General features: G+C 41.5%; 2 protein-coding genes across 2 annotated transcripts; one reads left to right on the plus strand and one right to left on the minus strand.

Moving 5' to 3' along the window:
* On the plus strand, positions 1-10,085 carry LOC123024341 (acidic mammalian chitinase-like; the record flags this gene model as incomplete). The annotated part of the gene is made up of 9 exons (XM_044431955.1): positions 1-37; positions 1,343-1,544; positions 3,513-3,569; positions 4,561-4,726; positions 5,642-5,766; positions 7,060-7,183; positions 7,856-8,038; positions 8,569-8,685; positions 9,930-10,085. Coding segments are annotated over 9 exons (1,167 nt in total), but the record flags the coding sequence as incomplete, so codon positions are not given.
* Positions 10,086-13,363: 3,278 nt separating this feature from the next.
* PIFO (primary cilia formation) lies at positions 13,364-21,080 on the minus strand. Its single transcript, XM_044431971.1, has 7 exons — positions 20,993-21,080; positions 20,701-20,880; positions 19,698-19,840; positions 17,935-18,033; positions 15,488-15,621; positions 14,329-14,446; positions 13,364-13,435 (listed from the first exon to the last, which is right to left on the minus strand). The coding sequence occupies exons 1-7, from the start codon at positions 21,078-21,080 to the stop codon at positions 13,364-13,366; spliced, it is 834 nt and encodes a 277-aa protein (XP_044287906.1).
* Positions 21,081-22,529: the final 1,449 nt, after the last annotated feature.

Genomic DNA, 22,529 nt, shown 5'->3' on the forward strand with positions numbered 1-22,529 from the left:
TTTGCAGGTTCCACTATTTTGCTGAATCTGCAAGTCGGTATGAATCTCTTCACTTCAGTTTGCTAGTGGGGGACCAGATTTAAAAATGTGGAGTGTTTCCGGAAGGCAGGATGCTGGGGCTTCTGATCAGAAAGCACTGTGCAGTGATTCCTTCTTCCTTATTGCCTTTCCTGCAACAAGTAAAAGGGCACAGGAAATGGTGAAAAAACATGGGGAAGTTATGACTGGAAGCTGTCCCTGTCCATACAAGGGATCCAAAGCAAAGGCTCAGGGGCCAAATTATGGGGCTTGCATAGAGCTATGGCTGCCCCATCCCCTAATCATTGACATTTTGGTGGTTTCCTGGTGTTTGTGCAATCCCCCTGCTCCCATGTCACAATTTGGAACGCCTGAGTTAGATTGTCAGGTACTTTTCATGCTGACATTTACTCACTGTTGGAATTGGATTTTGTGCAAATGCGTTCATACTCATTTGCCCAGTTCTGAATCATGTAACTTCATACCAATGAATTTGTACAACTTCATGATTGCATGCTTACTTTCAATTACAAGAATCCCCCCAACCATATTTTTCATGCTTTAGCCTGTGAGGGTAATGCAAAGTTTGGTTAGTGTTAGTTAGTTTATATAACAAAAATTGCATACAATTACATAAAATAAAAATCCTTTACCCACAAGTCCATAGATTCTGTATGACTTGGAAAACTTGGTTCACTGCAGAATCGGTGGGATAGTTCTTAGAAATTCAAATCCACTGAAACTGTTGTGGATTTCTCTGACATTTCTCCCTTGCAGGAGAGCTTGCTGGCTGGGGATGATGGAAGTTGCAATCCAGCGCTCGAATGGGGGAGACTATGTTGCAGCATTGCTGACTTCCTTAAATCTGGCAATTTAGTTGCAATTCATTCATTTATTAATTATATTTATATTCTGCCTTTTTCCTTACAAGAAACCCAAGGTGGTTTTCATAATTATTCTCCTTCTACCAACCTTATCCTTACAACAGCAACCTTGTGAGGTAGGTTGGGCTGAGAGTCTGTGACTGGTCCAGAGTCACCCAGTGAATTCCATGGCTGAGTGGGAACGAGAACCCTGGATCTCCTGAGTCCCAGTCCTGCACTCTTGAGCAACACCAACCCATTAGCCTTAGGAAAGTTCAGACCCCATTTTTAATCTTATTCAGAGCATTTCCTCAAAGGTGACAACCTGCTGCCTCTGTTCTTTTCATTTTGTATAGCAGTGATATTTCATCAGGATTTCAAATAAAACCATGGTAATCAGTATATTACATATGACATGTAGTGGAGCTATTACCTGCATCACCTTCTGCTTTTTCCCCCAGATTCCGCCTACAAGCTTGCATGTTATTTCACTAACTGGGAGCAATACAGGCCACAGCCAGCCACATTCACACCAGCAAATGTCGACCCCTCCCTATGTACCCACCTGATATATGCTTTTGCTGACTTGAAAGACAACCAACTTACCACTAAAGAACCGAATGATGAAATACTCTATAGGCAACTCAATGATTTAAAGGACAGGCAAGTAATTTCCAAAGTAAGAGAATTCTTATAATGATGACAATTGCCTTCCTGAACGATGATAACATCAAACCTGGAAGCAAAAGAGGAAGTGTCTTTTTGTGTTCTTCCTACACAGTGTGTGCTAGGTATGCAGATAAGCCTTTTCAAATGTTCATCTAAAATATCGATGCAGTATGAATGTGCAAGGTTCTCGAGAGATACTTGTCAGAGAGTTGGGTTTGGCTGCGACTCCTGTAGATTTAACATTTTGGATGTTTCCAGAGGAAGGGCTCCTGTTGCTACCAGTCAAAATACATGGTGCAACTATTCCATTTTTATGCTCAGATCCCAGTTCTGTGGCCAAACCATTAGTGGATACAGCAGATAACCAAGTTAACAGCCTTGTGTTATAAACCTCTACAAAGGAGGGTTACAAATAGAAGACATTGAATTCTGGATCCTCAAAAATGCCGTGAATGAGGTTGGGTAATTGCATAATAAAAGCCTTGTCCTAAAGTATTTTTTGGTAGCAAATCTGTGTTTTTTGCTGCATCGTGAAAGCAATATTTGTTTGGAGGAAACTGCTATTTGATGGAGAAGGATTGATTGGGGCTTCTCTGGCTGATTAAGAGCAATGGCTGTTATTACCCTCTGCTGATCCTTACCAGTCGATCAAGCTGTGGTGGACTACAATTTTTCAGAAAGTTGAAAGTGGCATGATTAAGTCAATATGCACATTCATTGTTCTGTCTCACTATAGTCTCTGGCCAAACAGTTTTTGTAAACCTTTGAAGTGCTATGCAGAGCATACTGAAAGAATTTTGCCCTAGCATCATCTATGACAATGCAAAGGAATTCTGCAGTAGATTTCTTAGGTTATGTTAGACTGAACATTTGGGTGCTTCTGGGTAAGAAGACTTCTGCTAAAGAATCCATTGTGTGTTGTTAGAGAATGTTATGAAGCGCAAATCAGTGAGTGAAGGGCCTGAGTAGATTGTCTGGATACATACGCTATCCAGGGGTCAATGAACTACATAGACATTTCCAATTCCCACATAAGCCTTGTGCAGGCACAGTTTTACAGAGCCTGTTATTTCACACAAGGAGTTCTCAGGCTGGAAGCCAAGGGCTTCTCCTCATATTCCTTTTCCAGCCTTAAGAGGAATGCCAACGTCCATTATGAAGGACTACATGGCTGTCTTATTCTGCTGAATATATGAAATGGTGAGCCAGAGTACGTGCATCTTTGCAGTGAGTGATGGCTTTAACCTTTGAAAATGCTACTTAAACATGCCTTGAGACATGAAGCTTTTATAGTTGAGGTTTTTATTCTGTGCTTGCCATTTCTTGCTCACAGCTGTATACAGATGCATTAAACATTGTTGTCACAATCCACTCTATCTTCTGTTTTTTAAAAGCAATGTCTTGGGCTGGCCAGGTTTGGAGCAGTGAGAACGCAATATCCTTTGCAAAAGTGAAACAAAGCACTAGTCTCTGACAGTGGAGTTGCATTATTCCATTTTGCCATTTCGTCGCCTAGAGGCTATGTAGTGGACAGTACAAAAAGTCAGAAAAGGAAAATAACTTTTCCTGTACAGCTGTAACCTTCATTCTGTAATGAAGCTGAAAGAAGAAAAAGTGAGTTAACCTCATTTAGAAAAGTTCGTGAACATTCAGATGTCCTCCGGAAATAAAGCTCTTTCAGAAATATATATGAGGAAGGATTGCTGGAAAACTCAAGCACAGAGTTTCTGGGCCACTTTAGATAATGTTGCTCATGGAAACTCTTTTTTCCCATTTGGCAGCAACCTATCCTTGGTACTGGAGCCAAGCATCTGGGAAAGTATTACTCACAGTTGTTCTAGAACAAAAGTACAGTGACAAACTACAACATACAAAACAGCTTTCAGATTTTACTTTATTTTATTTTGCAGAGAGGATTTAATTTGTTCTTAATGTTCACAGAATGCTTTTCTTGCTTTCTAGAAACAATGCCTTGCTCACATTGCTAGCTGTTGGAGGAGGAATCTTTGAAAACACAAAGTGAGACCTTTCTCCTTATTCTGTTAATAGAAATAGAGCGTGTATGGATTATAACTTCTAAGTAATTACAGGTCAATGCAAAGCCCTCAAAGAACTGTCTGAAAGAGGTCATGATAGGGCAGACATCCCCCTCTGCTGGGGAAGAGGTGCTCATTCAGTGAGGCTAGGGCACAGCACCCCATGGAAAGCTCCACTGGTCCTGCTAGTTCTTCTGCCCGTAGGTGGTGGCAGTTCCTGACACTTGGCATTCTGGAAATGGGACAAAGCCAGCTTCTCATCTGCTGGCTCCCCCGAGAAGCCCTCATTCCAAGAGAAGTTCTTGGATTGAGACCCTCAGCTGTGCCAACCTGGGCCTGGTATAGCTATCTTCCCTCTTATTCAGGGCCTGCTCTGCCATTAGGCAGAGTGAGCACATTGCCTCGGGTGGCAGAGGCATAGCGGTGTGGAGGGGACAGAAGGGGCCACCCTCTGGTCATTGCCTCTGCTGGAGGACGGAGCTGTGTGTTCAGACAGACAGCCCTGCACCCTGTAGACTAGCCTGCTGTTCTCAGGTGTGGTGGATGCCATCCCACCTGCAGCACTGAAATAAGACACAACTGCCAGGCAAGACACTTCTTAGGCGGAATGTGTGTGTGTGTGTGGGGGGGGGGCACCACAGTCTTTTGCCTCATGCAGCAAACATCTTGGATTAGCCCTGCTCCCATTCCTTTCAATGGACAGGGGAAGGGAAGAAGCAACATTCTTCATCCTCTCTTTGAGCCCCACTTAGAAACGCTCTGTTACGGATTTGGGATGCCCAGCTTAAGAAATTTTGGGGAAGGTGATGCTTGAGAAAGAAGGTGTTTTTGATTCTAGGAATTGCTATCCTTCAAAATGCTATGATTTTTAGGACATGTTTTTGATCTTTGTTTCTGATTTGGGCTATTATTCAGTGCTACTTTCCTTCCCAATGTCAGAGGTGATTTGTCAATGAAGAATGTATTTCTTCCAGGTTTACTATCATGGTATCGTCTCCAGAGAATCGCCGGAAGTTCATAAGAACTACGAAACATTTTCTTCGTCTTCATAAGTTTGATGGTCTAGAACTTGACTGGGAATATCCAGGTTTCAGAGGGAGAGCTCCAGAGGAGAAACATCAGTTTACCATCTTGATCCAGGTGAGAAATGGAAAGTATATTGATTTTCATCAAAGCATCATCAGAGAGTCTTGGAATCCTTAAGAGATTTTATGGATTTTTATTTCAGCAGAAAATCAGGAAAACTATTTTTAAACCAACAAAAATAAATGATTATAATAGAATAATATTGATAATTGACAACTGAATATTTTGCTGATAATTGTGCACAATTCATATTGTCCTGGACTTAGCTTTATTTCTAAATTCAGAATTCAGCCCTGGAATATATGAGTAGAAAAGACCATCCTCTTAAGCACGTACAGAGCAGTTTGGCAATCATTTTTTCCTCTATATTGTTAGGATGCTGAGGTAGGCTTCCACAGCAAGGGTAGGTCTGAGTCCCAGCACCTCATTGTTTACAAGAATTGGGGTCTTAAGTGAGCAATGGTGCGATCTCATTAGTGTCTTCTTAGAAGCAAGTCCCACTGAATTAAGTGGGGGTTTCTCCCAGATTTAATTGTATTTGGCGTGCGTGCAAGCATGGCTTTGCAGTTGGATGGTGCTCATGCCACAAAGGAGACTCTGGTACACCTGCAGAAAGCTTCAATGTATTGGTGTGGTTGGGGCAGTAATGAAGAAAAGGAAAATTAATGAAGGGAATGTGCAAAAGTTAAAGCCTGGCTGTGCTGAGCCAACAGCACAGAGGAAATGGTGGTAAACTGGCCATGGTTCTCATGCCACTCCTTCTATAGCATTGCTCTGAAATGTTGCCATCCTTACTTAGGAGTCAGCTCTATAGAACTTGACTTTCTTGGAGAGAGGGAGAGAGAAAGGTTTATACTTATGGTCAATTTGGAGGGAAATTTCCAACCTGAAGTCCACCTTTCCTCTGAAATGTATTCTGTTTGATTGCACATGAACAACACCAACTGCTACTGCTGTTTCTTTCTGAAGGAACTGTTAGCTGCTTTTGTGGAAGAAGGGGAAGAAACAGGACGGCCACGGCTGTTGCTTTCAGCAGCAGTCTCTTCCAACAAATATATAGTGGATGCTGGATATGAGATTGCTGAACTGGGGAAGTAAGCCATGTGGTTTCTGAAATGTATTTTCTGATTTCGCTGGATGTGCAAATTCTCTATGGAACAGTACCTCTGAATGCTTTGATTACAAATTGCTAATGAGCCCAAGAGAAAGCAATTATACTGGAATGATTGTTCCCTGCTCCACCCAATGCCTTCTTTCCACAAAGAACTCAGACCCCCACATATGGGACAGTTCAATTTCAGTTTTTATTTTACTGAAGCAACCATAGCTGCTCAGTTCAGACATGCCAACAAACCATAGTTGATACTGATACACCTAGCTGATGCTGAAGTTTGAACTTCCAGACATACAGCAGGTTATAGATTAGAACCAATCAGGAACCATAGGCTAAACAAGCCATGGTTCCTTGAGTTTAGATATAATAAAAAGTTGTGGTTGGTTTAGAATGAAAGTGGGTGCTTCCAATCTCATGGTTGCACCAGGGAAGGCAAGTGGAAAACATGGATGCCCGAGGCTGGAAGCCATCTGTGCACAGAGCACTAAATGATGGCTTGGCTTTATGTCTGAGCCAGCTTCAGCTCTGAGAATGTATTAGCAGGATGTTCTCGTTAGTCCCTTTCCGTGGCAGTGGCACCCATGCTTAAGCTCTGGGCCCTGGGGACCTGATGTGACGGTAGTGGTGCGCTGGTGCTTACAGAAGTGTTGGGCAGCAACACTGAGACCAGCTTCAGCCATCTGGGTCAGACCCCATTTAATTTTCCTACCTGCCACACAGTGGAACCATGATGGGGCACTGGGGGAAATTATAGCAGCAGTGAGCTGAGGCTGGATATCAGCACAGTGTTGGGCTTTGCTGAGGCTCTGGCAGTGCCCAAGTGTGCATGTCCTCTTGCTGAGCCTGGGTGCAAGTGGTAGCCTATAGCAACTTTCCTGGAGGTCCTGCATTTATTTCAAAGCCAATCCCTGTGAGGTTTGCTATTTTGGTTTGAGAACCCCTCACGAACTATGATTTATAAGATTCCATTCATTTACCACCGTCTCTATTCAGCTGTATTGCATTGTGGGTCTTGGGTGAATAATTCCACTTAGGCCAAACTCCCAGGTTTTGGAAAATATTTCTTTCCTCTGAAATTATTTAAGGAACACTAATACCACCAAAATGGAATCTTGCTTATATATCCGAAAATAACTAACAAGCTAAAACAATGAATGTATTTCTTAACCAAAATAATTGTTCTTATTCCAGTAACACTGAGGCTGTTAATTCATAGATTCCCATTGGAAGAAATAATTCCTTACTTTTCCATGCATTTTTATTTTGCTTTCAGGAGTCTTGATTTAATCAATGTGATGACCTATGACTTCCATGGAAGTTGGGCACCCGTAACAGGACACAACAGCCCCCTGCATAAGGGTTTAGAAACCTATGATCCAGTTCCTTTCTACAACTGTGTAAGAACAATCAACATATAATCAAATTTGAACCTCATAAGTAAATCTCAGTGGAAACTTCCCAGTGGATGCAGGGAGAGCTGGACAAAACCCAGGCATATGTAGAGTAACTAATGAAGCTCAAAATATAGGTTTCATTGTGAACATAAATGAAACTTGCCTTCATAGTTTTCTTTTAAACTCAAAGGTAACAGGGTAGGTTATGACTAAGTAGAAGTGGAAAGTTTAAGATGATGATGATGTCCATTTTCAGTTCAAAAATCCACCCACCCCAAGCAGGGATGGATCATTATGTCAGTTTCACTTTCTTCCACTTATACATGTTTACATCTCAAGTTCTTTCCATGATGATATTTGAGCATTTTGGTAAGTTCTTGTCAAACAACAAGCCAGATGAAATGCCCATCTATCTGCACTGGCCAAATTAAAGAAGGCTTATAAAAACAGACAAGCAAAAGTCCCTAACCTGAAGCTACTTTATCACCCATGAGGTGAATGATATGTGAAAGTCATGGAGAGCTTGCATTACATTGCTCTTGCTAGTGAAAGGATGCTCCAGAGAATCTTTCTGCCTGCCCATATTCCTTCCCCCTTGTCCAGTAGTTTGCCCAGGTTGCTTTGTCTTTGAAAATGCACAGACTGAACGAGCAAAGACTGCATAACGTCCTGCAGGAATATGCCATGAAATATTGGAAGGACAATGGAGCTCCAGCTGAGAAACTTTTGATGGGATTTCCAACATATGGACGAACATTTAGACTTACTAGTTCTAATACTGGAGTTGGAGCTCCAGCATCTGGTGGAGGTACTCCTGGAAATTACACCAAAACTTCTGGTGTTTTGGCATATTATGAGGTAATTTTCTATCTGCTATTTTATTACAAATGTGAACTATTAGAGATGAAGAGCTAGTGCAAAGAACTGAATGCTGTTACATTAGGAGAGACATGGGTGCAAATTCCTACACCCAGAAAGCATCAGTGGCTGGCTTGCTTGGGGAGATAGTCCTTGCTCAACTTAGTTTATCTTACAAAGTTATTGTGGAAATAAACTGGGTGAACCCTGTATCAAGGTACCCTGTACCTTGGAGGAAGGATAGGCTATAAGCAAAGATACAAACACAACTGCTAGACTCGTAAGCATGCTCATTTGGGAGCAGTGCCATAAAGCCATGGAAGTAGCTTCTGAGTGAACATTAAAGAGAAACAGGGCTTTAGTTAAGACTATAATCCACAAAGCACAATACTCTTTAATAGTGATTTAAATAATCATTGAAGCCTGGAATTAAACACTTCTAGGATTACAGATATTTTGTTTTGTGCTGTTTTCTCTCTGTCTCCTTGAATTTCTGTCCTCTGTTTATGAGATTTCTATCATTTGGGCAGGTGTGTGGATTTTTACAAGGAGCTACCAAGGAATGGATTGAAGAGCAGGAGGTTCCTTATGCTTTCAAGGATGAAGACTGGGTTGGATATGATGATGAAAAGAGTTTTCAGCTCAAAGTGCGTTCTTGCCATTTTCATGTAATAAGTATACTCAGCCAGCGGGAGGATCTTTAAGTACTTGAGAAAGTTCTAGCTGCTAATCAAACCTACTAATTTACACTTAGGAGGTGTAAATTGATTCATCCAAACAACATTGACTGAAATGGCTGATTTGTGACAGCTGAGGCTTGGATTACTGTTATCAACTGCTTTCTTCACAAACATAATGTGAAAACCTTGCAGTGTGGAGTGCTTCTGTTCAGGATTGCATCTAGCTAGCCATGTCTTTTCCAGGAAGTTCCTTCTCACCTTCCATTTTCCACCATTATCATCCTCCTACAGATACTCATGTATTGTAATTAGATGGTTTGGGTTATGTTTTTCTTCTACACATTAACTTTTCCCTTCGTATGTCTGTACTTTTGCAAAGCTTGGGGTTCCTCTGAGCATGCTGGTACCTCCTTCTTGTTTTTCAGTCACTACATTTGGATTGTTGTTCTTGCCAGCTGAGCATGGTACTAGAGGAAGTGATTATCATTCAGTGTAAAAGGCTGAGAAAGAATTGCTTATTTCCTCTTGGGAGGAAAATGAAATGAAGGTCTGATTCTTCACTGGGGAGAAATTATTAATCTCTTTCATAATTTTCTACTCATGGTTGGTTATGGTTGACCCTCCAGTTTGCTTTGGTTTGTACACAATACTTTTGATTAGTTTTCTTTAGAGCAGGGAAAATGTATTTTTACTGATGGTTAAAGAAAGCCCATTTCCCTCTTGCGTATTTTTTGCAACTCTGTTAAGGTACAGCATCACCAAGATATTATGTAGCAGAGAAACAGGAAAGCAAAAGCTGTTTTAGGTTAATTCTGTGATGAATAAAAGATATAATGGATTAACAGCACCATGTAGAAAAGCCCTAAATTATTTAGCAGCAAGAAGTACACTGTGAAATAAGTCCTACATGCCCTTTGGCTGGCCAATCTGCTCTTCTCTCAGGGAAGAGGATCTTATTTATGTTGTTAGAGAGTAGTATTGCAGCTAATCAGAAAACACCTTATTCAGCTAGGCTTAATGCCTTTGAACCTTACTTTTGTCTGTTTATATCTGAATCTTAGATGCATTGGCTTGAAGCCACGGTATCTGGGAGCATTGTATAGTTAAAATATATAAGTATAATTGTAAGAACTGTTATGGGACTGGTACTCTGTGAGTGTTGTCCTGTGGACTATTTACCGAGTGGTTGTTCATTACCTTTTCCTTTGCAGGCAGAGTTCTTGAAAAGAGAAAAGTATGGAGGAGCCATGATTTGGACTCTCGGCATGGATGATTTCTCTGGCATGTTCTGTGGTGAAGGAGCCTATGTCCTTGTTAATAAATTAAAGGATATCTTAGAAAATGGAGATAATAACGAAGATGATTAAGACAGCAGAAAGGCCGTGTGTATCACTAAATCATCAATCCAATGTCCAGTGATACTGAAGTTTGCTGAATCACTAATTGTATGAGAGTTCAAGGCTATTTTCTAAACTCTCCTCTCAGGCGCAGATATCGGGCTTAGTCTGAAGAGAACTGATATGATAAACCATATACTCCAAAAGCATTTGCATGATTTACCCATCTCTATAGCCTGTCTTTCAGTTATGGTTTCCACAGTGCCTCACCATGTGAATTAAGGGCACAGTCCAATGCCCCATTGCCCCTGAACTTCCATGGATCCTATGCATGGCAGTGGAAGTGCTGCTTTTATCAAGACGCTTGGTTTGGGCCATTTAGATAAAGCCCCAGGGGGAGGGAGTGAAGGTGGCTGCAAGACCCTGGGCTCAGCCTCCTCCCCTCTCCACCCCAGGCATGTGCCCGAAGCCCAGTTGCAACCTGGGAGGAGGGGCAGCTGGTATGATTGTTTCTACTCCAGCCATGGGGGTGATGGGTCAGGGAACTGTGGTCAAAGGACCTTGATGCTGGGACTCCAATGAATCCTATGATAGCTGATGTCTGGACGTCATAGGATTGAATCCTGAAACAAGTTAGACAACAATAAGGTTGTCAGGGATCCAACAAAGGTTTATTCTAACAGGTTTCCTAACCTCCCTCCCTCAGTGAGTGAATGGGACTGTTTTTTAAACAAACAACAAAAAATGGGCTTCTATTTCAAATGTCTTCAACTAATCACCATAATCTTTGATCTGTTTGCTGCTCTACTATCCATCTCTTAAGTCTATAGAACACCCTAAAGTGAACGATGAAGACAGTACAGAAGAGAAAGAAGCAGCTTTGAAAAAGAAGGCAGTAGAGATCTTTTCGGTCTTGCTCAACCAAGAGGGATGATGTGGGTTATAGTGCAGCATATCTGGAGGGCCCAGGTCAGGGAAGATTGATCTAGCCCACCCTAACATTGGTGCTTACAGCTGTTTCACTCTGAGGCAACTAGAAGTTCCAAGGGGATCTAAACTGGCTCTCTGATAAAAGCACAGGGTTAAATCCTTTCCCCACCCACCTTGTAATGAGATCACAGCCCAATTCCCCTGGCTCCTGTTTAGTAAGCAATAGTGAAGCACACAAGGTCCAATAGTGTGCTTAAAGCCATATCTAGATTAGCTCTATAGTTTGGAAAAGTATTGCAACACATGGCTGCTTCATTGCTTTTGGGTTGTATGTTAACATTGTTTTTCTGTTGAATGTTACAGAAGGTCCAGCAAATATTTGACAAGTTTCTGATTCTGAACTTGTTCTGCTGTAAGAATCATACCAAGCAAGCAGTGAGTTGTGAAAGAAAGCGCAGCCAGGTCAAATGGCTCCCTGTGCTTCCACATGAACTTTAGATAAGATCTGTATTCAAAATATACCTGTATCTATGGCCCTGCAGGCTACCTGCGCACAGCAAGGGAACAGATAAACTCTGTGGCCAACATCTAACACCATGCAAGTGGACCTCCTTTTTTTTACTACAGGTGTTTGTTTTCCCTCCTCCCAACTGCAGCTACTCATACTCTCCTTCCTGCAATCTGCTCTGGATGGTTCCCAAAACCACCGGAGGGCATGTGGGAGGCAACAACGCTCTTTGTTCTGTCAATAGAATGACACTATTGGATTCAACTTTATGCGCACCATAATGGAATCCATACAAGAAACATTAATTTACCATACATCATTGCAAGTTATAGCACAATACTGTGGCAATAAAAATATTTCTTTCATGCATCTTCTTTTTTTAACTTGGAAATAAATGTGAATGACTTGAGCAGGGAGTGCCTGCATCTCCTTCAGCCATTTGTTTTCATTTGTCCTTTGAAACAAAGCTCATAAAAATCAAAGACACATGCAAGTCTCTGGCTAGAGCAATGCATCCTATGATGTCATTGTAAGTGGCACTGAAGGAGCATCAAGCAATCAACATCAGATTGAATTTCCCACAAAACACCTGCTGTTAAAGTGGTACCTGTTTTCCCTTGAAAATGAGACCAACACACTGGGACACAGAATCGGTTTTAGACTTTTAAAAAATGGTACAGTACTACAAAGACAGACACTTAGCTATCAACAGTAAATTACTAATTACAACAGTGAATTGGGGATGGAATGGGTTGAAGAATATGGAAGGCCAGGGTTTGCACTGGAAGCTGAGTTTGAGTTTTCCTTTGCTAAGTGATAAACCATTTCTACTCTATTATGAAGCAAGCATTTCCATGACCTGATTGTAATTCACTAACTTGTCAGATGTTCAAAGGAATATTTCATATTTAGGAACAAGATAGGATTAAACAATGGTTTCAGATCTTGGCTCACTATTATTTGGCCATTACCAGGAACTGTGGTAAATTTAACCACCTCCTGACAGGTTATGAAAAAAGGGGAAGGGAGGAAGGAGCACCGAAGCCTGGGCTTCTAGTGGGAAGCCATTTTTTGGTTAGGCCTGAATAAAGCCTGTTTCTTTTCCTCAGCAGAGATCAAAACTGTGCATATCTATGTGATTTTCAGTTGGGAAACAGTATGAAGGTAAAGGTAAAAGGAGCCTGATACTCTGCTTCAAAGTGCAGCTTCAGCATCTGAACTGTGTTCATGAGAAGAATGTTGCAAATCTCTATCTCATGGAAGACTTAAACGGTGTCATTCCACTTTCAGTCAGGGATAGAGAAGGCAGGCACTGCTGGGCAAGGCATCGCACACCTGGTCAACTCTCAGTCTGTGTTACATGAGCAGAGCAGATTTAGCATATACTTTGAGTATTCCTCAGGCTTGGGGTGTGCAAAAAGTTCAGGATTTACTGTTCTTATATCAACATATCCTGTTTAACACAGCTTTTGTGCACATGGTGACCTCAAGCCGCAAAGGGCTGGCAGGACATTTTAAGACTGATGTACAAATGAAAATGAGACAGTGGAAATTTGAGTTTCTCAAGTATTCTTCTAGTCTAACCAATTGACTCAGTGAGCAGGTGGAAGGGAATGTGAAGGGCTAAAACAGTCATTGCAACAGCAAGACATTTGTAGATGTCCTTTCTGCTTTACAATTGCAGAAGTTTTGTTGAGAATTTTGAGCAAGACAGCAAAAATAGGAAGGTATGCGGCATTTAAAGGGAAAATAAACTAGCTGTTTACAGAGCAGTCTGGTTATTGAATCAAAGTAACAACAAAGTAACAAATTCCCTAATTATAAGAAAAAGACAAAGTATTTAGGTAGGGAAATGCTCCGACCAGAAGAATTAGTCATCATAGTACAAGCTCAGGTAGGCCACAAGGTTCCGATGCTTCCTGAATTCCTTGTCTGAAAGCAACTAAAATACATGCAAGTGTTATAATGGCACAGTAAGGAAATAAATGCCCCAGCAGTTTGCAGTCCAATATATCAATTTCCACAAGGCAAAGAAATTTCCTGGAAAGAAACATAGACTATTGCCTTCTAAAAGCAGCTAGCAGAAGCAAGTTTGTGGCCAAAGTGGATACAACACTAATTATGTGATTGTAATTTATGTATCCAGTTTTTAAAGTTGAATTATAAATATGGGCACCCTGGTCAGTATGAGAACTGTGGTGCACAAGGAGAGTTTAACCTTGTCTCCCTCCCATCCCAGAAGGCTAATCCTAATCTTAATTGGGTGCAACTGGTCATGGAGTTAGAAAGTTAAAAAGAGCACTTTGAGCTCAGAAATGGGTAGAGAAGCAATATTGCTGATGCAGAATTGCTTTTGAATGCACAGACCACTTGCATCCCTAGCAACTCATTTGCTACCATTGCTGCTTCTTGTGTGGATATACTAAAAAAATAATAATCAAAGAATCCAGCCTAATGTTGGAATCAATCAAATTAAGGGCAACACCCATGGCTTGTACAGCTAGGATTTTGTGTTTCAGATAGAACTGGAAATGAGCAGGAATGCTTGTTTCTGAAATGGAGCAGGCAGCAGAGCCCATACAATGGAGTTTCATTTATCTGTTCTAACCTGGAGACAAGCATGTGTGCTCATTTTGTAGCTTTCTTTATGAAGCACAAAAAGGATATCCTGCTTGCAGGACAAAACTGGTAGGAACAGAGCAGCCCCACTGGATAGTCCTCCAGAACCGCAGCCCTTGAGGGAAAATGCTACCTCTTGCTGTAATCAAGAGATCAAACTTTTAATGCCAAAGTAGTCATAGTGACCATTTAGATAAGTGTATTGAAATTTCATACCTCAGTTCTGAAAGTTCTTTTCACTGGTGTTGGTACTAAAGACCAATCTGGGGATCCAAATTTCCCTGGCCAGGTGACATGTCTGTGTGGCATCTTGTTTGGGTCATAAGTTCCAGGTCTACAGAGAAAGATTGAAAGAGAAAAAAGCAAGTTCTTTAAATATGAGACAAATCTGCAATAAACTAACCTGGCCCCATTTACAATGACATTTGCTTGTGCCACACTGAGATGGGTGTGTATTTTTGTTTTATCTTTTATTCTGTCATGGTTGGACTGGACTGGTAAATTTAGGAGTTAGTTTTAAGGAAACATTAACTGCTTCTTTTTCATTCAAAAACAACTCAGGCAAGTTGGCTAAGCTGTCCAAAGAAGACAAAATATGGTGAGGGTAGTGAATCTTTGTAATTAAATGATGAAAAAAATTGATGAACTTAGTTATTAGTCACCACCAAAGCCATGCAAAAATTATGCCTCTTAAACAAAGGATTAGCAAAATAAACTTTGCCCTTGGTGCTATGAATTTATTTTGCCAACTTGCACTATGTTCAAATGAAAATTCCACTCAGCTTGTGATGCAGAATCCAACAAAATACTGGATTCTGTTGATTCTCTATTGCCAAGGAAAGGGCTGAACCAACATAAGGCCAGGGCTCTCTTAAATGAGTCTGCTTTTGTGGAGGCACCTGCTTTTTGGGACAGGTCTGAGTGTTTTGGGGAAGGATCCTAAGGCTGCATGGCCACTGGTATTGCTCTTCTAGAGAGGGAAGTCTTCCAGTGGGATAGCAACCACTCACATTACTAGAAAGCCCAAGTATCCCTGCAGAAAGCATTGTGGGTATGGATGTCTCCCTGGCAGTGTTCTTCCAGTGAAGTTTTGTAAGCAGTTGGTGAAGGCCAAGGGCCCACAGGTTCTGAGCCACCTTGTTCCACTGACATACCCCCATACTGGCCTTAAATAATGTGAAACTAAAACGTCCACGCCAGAGAAGTGGAAGAAAGCCCTGCACCTCTTGCCCTAGCTGTAGCAGTGGCCTTGCCATGGAATCTCCCTGCTTTGCACTGCTAGATTGCTCTGTCCATCATCCTTGGCAACACCATGTGTTTTGCAGGCTCCCATCCTAATAGGCACTTTTATAGTTCTAGAAATGAAAAATAGTACCCAGGGAAAAAGTCTTTGTCCAGAAGCTGCTCTGAAAATCGTTCTGAGTTACTGCAAAATGGCACAGTACCAGGCTTGTACTTGTGGTCTTTGATCCGTATTGTTTGGTATGTTGTCGGGCAAGGAGACACATGCTAAAAATTGAGTATACAGAATGAAATTATGAGACAAACGATATATTGAAGAATCTATAAATGTTCTAACTAATCTCTAGTTTTAACCTGAGTGTGTGAGTGGATCCTTATCCCCCCCTTAGTGGAACTGATTTTAACAGAATTGTTCTGTTGATATTACTATTTTATGGCTAAGCCAAAAAATGATGCAGAAAATGTCCTTTAACCCTTGTCATGACAGTATAATCCAATGCATAGTTAGATGCTCCACTGTGTTCAGTGAGGCTTACTCCTTAGTAAGTGTGTTTCCTGTGCCAGTTAAGAAAATGAGCAAGCTTATTAGTTCATTTACTGAAAACAGCTGAAAAGCAGTTTTATGCTGAACATATGAAGCTGCATTAATTTGAGTCAGACCACTGTTCCAAGGAATTGTCTGCTCTAATTGGCAATGATTCTGTAAGATCTGAGTCAGAAGCCTTTTGTCCCAGAACTTGCTCCGCATGCAAAACACATGCTCTGCCACTGCCCATTCTTATTTATCATTCTCGTCCTTTTAGGCAACCTGGACAGCTGTTCGCCCATGTTCCACCTTGTGCCATTCCAGCAATCAGTGAAGATACATGCAGGTGTTGTTGCACTTTATCTTAAAAGAGGTATCCCCTCCTTCCCATGTAAACCCACCCATCCTTTGTAATTACCATAGTTGTGCATTACTAGAACAATGTGGAACAGAGCAATAGGGAGAGTGGCCGGCACAATGATCCCATCGAAACCCTGAAGAATTTTATTTGTGGCACATCTTTTATGAGAAAAAAGGAAAGGTGAACCAAAAGCAATACCCCAGATATTAAAGAACAATTCCTAGAGTCATCAGAACAAGAAAGAGAAATGAAAGTATGCATTATTATACACATTTTATTCACATAATACAAATTTATGTAATGCATACAATAAATATATTTGATTAAATCAATGCAAGTTTATGGCAGTACCTGCAGAATCTGCAAGAATATGAAGATCCTACCTGTACTGATGAAGTTTGTCCAGATTTGCACCCTGTTAGGGAACAATTAAATTGAGGTTGTGTAGGATTGTGTTCTTTTTTTGTGACTGGTTGAACTGAAGGTCTGTAGGATGGTGCAGTTTGTAACTGTCAGTAACTTTAGCATCTCCCTGCCAGCACCGCAGAGCAGATGTCAATTTGGAGAGAAGTGGTACTAGCACAGATGCTTCATAAAAGCTAAAGCTCTGGCTCTGTACCTAGCACCATGGTCAATATCTTGACCTTCAGGACTTGCATCTCACTCTTAGTAATGTCTTTGATCCTTAATAGATTGAGAATCTATGATATGCATTTCTGTTTTGACAAAAATGAGTATTTCACACATAGAGGAGTTTATTCCAGGAATATTTTGACCAGATGGAGGACCTCACCAGTTAAATAAACAGGGTTTATTTGCATTATGAAAGCATAACACTTGTAATCAGTTTAAACCAATGCTTTGTCAGTTAATCAGACAGATATGTTTTAAAGATCAACTCAAAATCTGCTCATGTTAATCAATAGGAAGATTTAAATTCCAAAAACTATTTTAATAATAACAAAAAACTGTAGAAGGCAAGCACAATCTTAAAAGAGGCATTCTCCCCTGTATGAAAGAGAACAGGGAATACATCTTCTAAGAGGATCTCTGCTGTGACACTTGCGTGTATCATCTAAGAACAAAAAAAGCATGCTTTCCCTCTTTAGAGGTCTTTTTCATATACAAATCTACACAGGCTTTATGGGTCAATCAATAAAAACCCACATGATCAATCAATCAAGTTGGCTTTAATTGGGCAGTACTTATACAAACAAAAGCTATTTTTTCAAAAAGCTGGCAGACGTCTCATTCTGTATGAACTTATGCTTAGTTCATAACAGGTACTAGATCCCACTGTGATTATTGCAGGAGTAACCCAGAGCAGCTATTTATGACCACTAGCCACCGTTTTAAGGACTTGTACTAATCTCATTGACTAAATTCAAGCTAACCCTACCAATGGGACTGCATTTAATACAATTACATAACTATATTGCTCCTAAAAATGCTATCACATGGTTGTTATAATACTTCCTTAGTTGCACATGGTAAGTGTGTCATGAGCAGAGCCAGCTGGAGCCAAGGGTCAGACTAGATGGCCCGGTAGGACTCTTCGGACTAGCTCTGTTTCTATGTTTCTACCTGCATTAGTACAGATTGGTCACTTTATATAATAACTGTCTTACAGTACAGTTTTACAATTCATAAGATCAGGATTTATAGAACAGCATATGATGAAATATGCCTTTACCTTGCTGGGTATTCCAAAACGTGGGGTTGTTCTTGCTCCCATAGTGTACCCTTTAGTACTCTCTGGTCTGTGAGCCAGGAGATACAGAAGTGTAGTCCTCTACGTAGTTAAAAAAGTAAAACAGTAAAATTATTTTAACATGAAAAACCAATGTTCCACTGGTCCGTATATCCTACCCCAACCCAAGGAAAAAGTGCTTTCATTACACAGATGCGTACGAATAGCACTCTGCTATGCACAAAGAAATTCTTACAAGGCAAAAATACATTCAGGTTTTTTCTCTTAAAATGTCTCTTTTTCTAGTGCAAATTGGCTGCACTAGAAACTCAATAGAGGACCAGCAGGGGGGAGAAGGCTGCTTAACTCCGTATTTGTCAGTTACTTTTTCTTTCAAAATCTTCACTCCTGTGTCTGCTTTTATTGATAAATATAGAAAAATCACAAATTTTCCACAGTATGGGGAGGCATTTTCTTAATCTCTTGGGGAGTAAAGCATCTTGGGGGAGTGGATTTTCAGAGGAAAGATGGTGGGCATGGAATAGGTTAAGCAGTCCCTTCTACTCTTGCATCTTGCTTCTAAAAAGAAAGCAGCCTGGGAAAAGAGTTCCAGAAGCACACCAATGTCTATTTTTACCCTCACTGTGAGTCCAGATTGCAACTAGTATCAGGAACAGAACACCCTCATTCAGCATCCTTTTAGCAATGGGATATACTGTTTATCTCATCACCACTAATATAATGTGTGTACTCCTGAAGAAAATAAAGACATTAAAAAAGAAAATGTTTCTCTCATTTACACAAAAGTTAATAGTAAAACTGAAGGGGAGAATCTGGAAGATGTTGTGGCAGAATATTCTCCCCTACCAATGAAACTGATAACAAATTCAGGCATACACATATAAATAAATACTTCAAATTATCTAAAAAATATCACTGTTTATTCCTATTATTTGAATTCCAATATGAACATGTGGCTCTGAAGCTGGTAGTATAAGAACATACAAGATAGCATTTTGACTCTCTTTATCATGTGTTTATTTAGCTTTTGTCTGGTATTGACCAGTTAGGTTTCGATCCTTATATTTAGCTTCATTAAGATAATATGGAATAAATACGAGCATATTTAAATCTCTCCTAATTCACTTGTGGATGACAGTCCCAGATAACCCAAAGAACAGATATTATATATTACTTATTATATTTTATATCTATTATTTAATATTTATTATTCACATGCCAACACCGTCTAGCAGATTTGGCTCACCGGCTTTTGAGAACACCTGGGGCAGGCACCCTCAATAATCCCTTGCCCTCAAGGGATTATTTTTGCCCTCTTTCTCCTCAGTAGGCTGAACTTCTTAGAACCCTTGTGACTATCTGCTAGGACTCCACCTCTTGCTCTTCACTTAGTTGCTCTGCAGGCAGAAAGCCAGTGAGCAAGCAGCCTGTGGCAGCTCCCGCTCCCTCTTCTCCCCACCCCAAAGCAAGAGACGGGCGAAGGTACAGGTTGCATGGCGAAGAGGAAGGGCGACTCCCCAGGGCTGCCGACAGTGGCTCTTCAGTGAGTGCCTAGGCATGCCTTCTACTGATGCCAGATTTTACAGGGGAGAGATGGTTGTATTTAATTAGAATAGATGTGATGCAACTGGGGATAGGTGGACTTCTATGGGAAACAGCTTAACTGATAGTAAAAGTGCTCAAGTTCCCTTCCTTACTTAAAAGTAAAGATTGAATACAGCCAGGTCAAATGATGCATAGCTTACTTCTCCATGGTTATAAGCTCCAGGTCCACGATGAGGTTCACCTCTAACTGGTACATGCTCATTCCCTAACCGGTCTGGTGCATAAGAAAAGGGGAAAATTCTCTTGTCTTGGCATGTTCCAAATGAAGTTCGTTTCTGTGCCTCTGCAAAGCCCAATGATAGAGTGTCAGTTCCTCATCCTGTCTCACAGTACTTGCTGCAAAACTACAGATACAAAAAACAGATGGTGAAATGAATCCTCTCTGTATTGCATGAGTCTTACATTCTTCTATGCAACATAAACTGATGTTGGCCCTTGATCATTTGCTGCCACTGGCAGGGAACCACTGAAGGCCTTTTCAGGTGGCGTGCTGCTGGGATCTGAAAGTTCCTGCCCAGCATCAGACACACAGCATGGATGCTGCTCCCCTTCTTGTTCATATAGTTGGCAGAGACTGGCAAAACCAGTGTGTTGATGTGTGGCATGCATAGCTCCCTTCAGCAGGGTGAAACAGGGATATGGACAAGAAAAGAGTGCCTTTCTTTCTTTGAAACAGCTGCTGCATGAATTCAGGTCACGTGCTTCAAAAGCCAGCCCAGATGAGATGGGAGTGAACTGGGAACAAATCATTCTGAAAGAATCCACGCAATGCAGGACACCAACTTCTACATAAACAATAAAATTAAATGAACATGCAAGGCGATGGTCATGTTGGAAGTAACCGGTACTGCATAAGCAATAGAATGGGGCTAGGGGATAGCCTTTTTTTGTGCAGGGAGAATACACTAGAATAGCAAATTGCAAAACTGAAGAATTCAAACAGCAGCCCCAGAGCAAAACCGCTCTACAAGCCTGAAACAGGGTAAGAGAGAAAGAGATGCTCTTGGTCCAAGGCGAACAGCTGCCCACTGTGCTGCAAGGCAGCCCCAGCGCTCTTTGGGGGAAGGAGAGTGCGCGCGGCCTGGTCTGGCCAGGTGAGCCGCTCGCCGCACGCTCCTCCGGGCCAGTCCCCGCCCGCCTCACCTGTGAGCTCCCACGCCAGCGGCCGCTGCCCCGACAGCATGTTGAGGACGCTCTTCATGTGTGTCATGCCCATTAGTTGCCATGGAAACGGGGCCGGGCTGAACTCTTGGTGACGGCTCGGATCCAATGGGAGGTGCGCTCCTAAAAGTGGCTGCTCCGACCCGGGGCTCCTAGAAGTAGCTGCTCCGATCGGGTGGGGAAAGTTGGGAAGAGAGGGATTTGTGTCGTTATTTTGCAGCGCTGGCGAGCGAGCGAGCGAGCGAGCACTCGTTCAATCACACACTCTTCGTACGTGTCCGTACACGGGCGCACACGCAGGGAAAGGGATCCATGTCTTGTATCTTGTTCAGTGCTCTTTCTTTTTCCTCCCCCCTGTTCATGTTGCTAAGGCAGAGCACTGGTCCGTTACAGCTCAGGCTGCATACGCTGACTGGCAACAAACCGAGAGAAGGGGTACGTTTTACATAGCCCGCTATTTTAAAATGACTTGGAGAGGTGGGAGACACTCAGTCCTTGAGAAGGCGCCGTCCTGGCCCTTTTTTCATAAAGGGTTTAGGCCCAGATGTACAGGTGGTTAAGCAAATGGAAGGAGAAAGCTTTGAGCAACTGCAGAATGTTTTTCTCTCTAACATCTTATTTGTGGGTTTCCTTGAGGCTTGGGCCACTGTGTAAACAGGATGCTGACTTGTGGACACCTGCCTGATCCACTGTGGCTTTTCTTATTTTGCGGACAATTTCCTGGTGAATGTGAGCTTTTCGGTTGTTGGGTGTGATTGTGTTTCCAGTTTTATTTCATGGGCACTTCTTATTTAAACAAAACAAAACATTTCTACTGTTGGAAGTGGGCTGGTTAAACAGTATTATTTTTCTTACTGTTAAAAAATAAAGAATGTTGGTTTTATTAGCACTGAATCTGTAACTAGTTTATTCTCCATGGGACATATCATGCTGTGAGACCACTGAAGTATTGAAATATTGTGTGTGTGTGTGTGTAGCTTGGAGATCAGACTTATCATTAGGCCTTGTAAGCAGTGAGAGAGAGAGATGTTGTGGAGAAGATCCTAGTCCCTTTTCCATAGCCAAACTATGGTGTTTTTAATACAGCTGTATTAAAAGCTTCCCACACAGCTTTTAATACAGTTGTGTGGGAAGAAACAGTAATGGCAGGCAACTACACGCATTTTCTTTATGCTTACCATCCAGTTAAAATGCACAGGGTAAGAAAAATGTAGGGCTGATATGTAAATCTTTTTACTTAAGGGAAATATGCTTAAAGACAAGTTATTAAAGACAAGTTATTCCAACATCTGCAAGAAGAATTTTAGTGTATTGAGAGGCATACATACTTACATAGAAAACAGACATTAATTTATATGTACCTATTGGGAAATCTAGGGATGGCATACCAGGAATTCTCTAAGGTTGGGTTAAGCTCATTTATACTTGACAAATGCCCCACTGAACTCAATGAGACATATCTGAATAGATATATATAAGATTACATTGCAAACTTGTCATTTTAGACCATTTTTTTCATGCGAGTGCGTCTGGTCAAAGTTTGGGCATGCTCTCATGAAGCACTTGGTGCCTGTTCTCATGGGGATTCAGATTCTGAGGCAGAAGGGAAGATTGTCGGTCGAATGGTCCAACTGCAAAATGAGTCTCGAGGTCTTGGCAGCAGACGGGGGTTGCCAAAGGGAGAGACTAGCACAAGGACACTTGGGCATCCACAGCAACTCTCCCCTGGGAAAGTTGGAGAGTTACTACCCCCAGGGCAGGATGTGGAAATGGAGACAGTCTCAGAGCAACCTGAGCCTGGGCAAAGTGTC

This window comes from Varanus komodoensis, unplaced genomic scaffold (genome assembly GCF_004798865.1).
Source record: "Varanus komodoensis strain SLA01 unplaced genomic scaffold, ASM479886v1 scaffold1, whole genome shotgun sequence".
Taxonomy (NCBI): domain Eukaryota; kingdom Metazoa; phylum Chordata; class Lepidosauria; order Squamata; family Varanidae; genus Varanus; species Varanus komodoensis.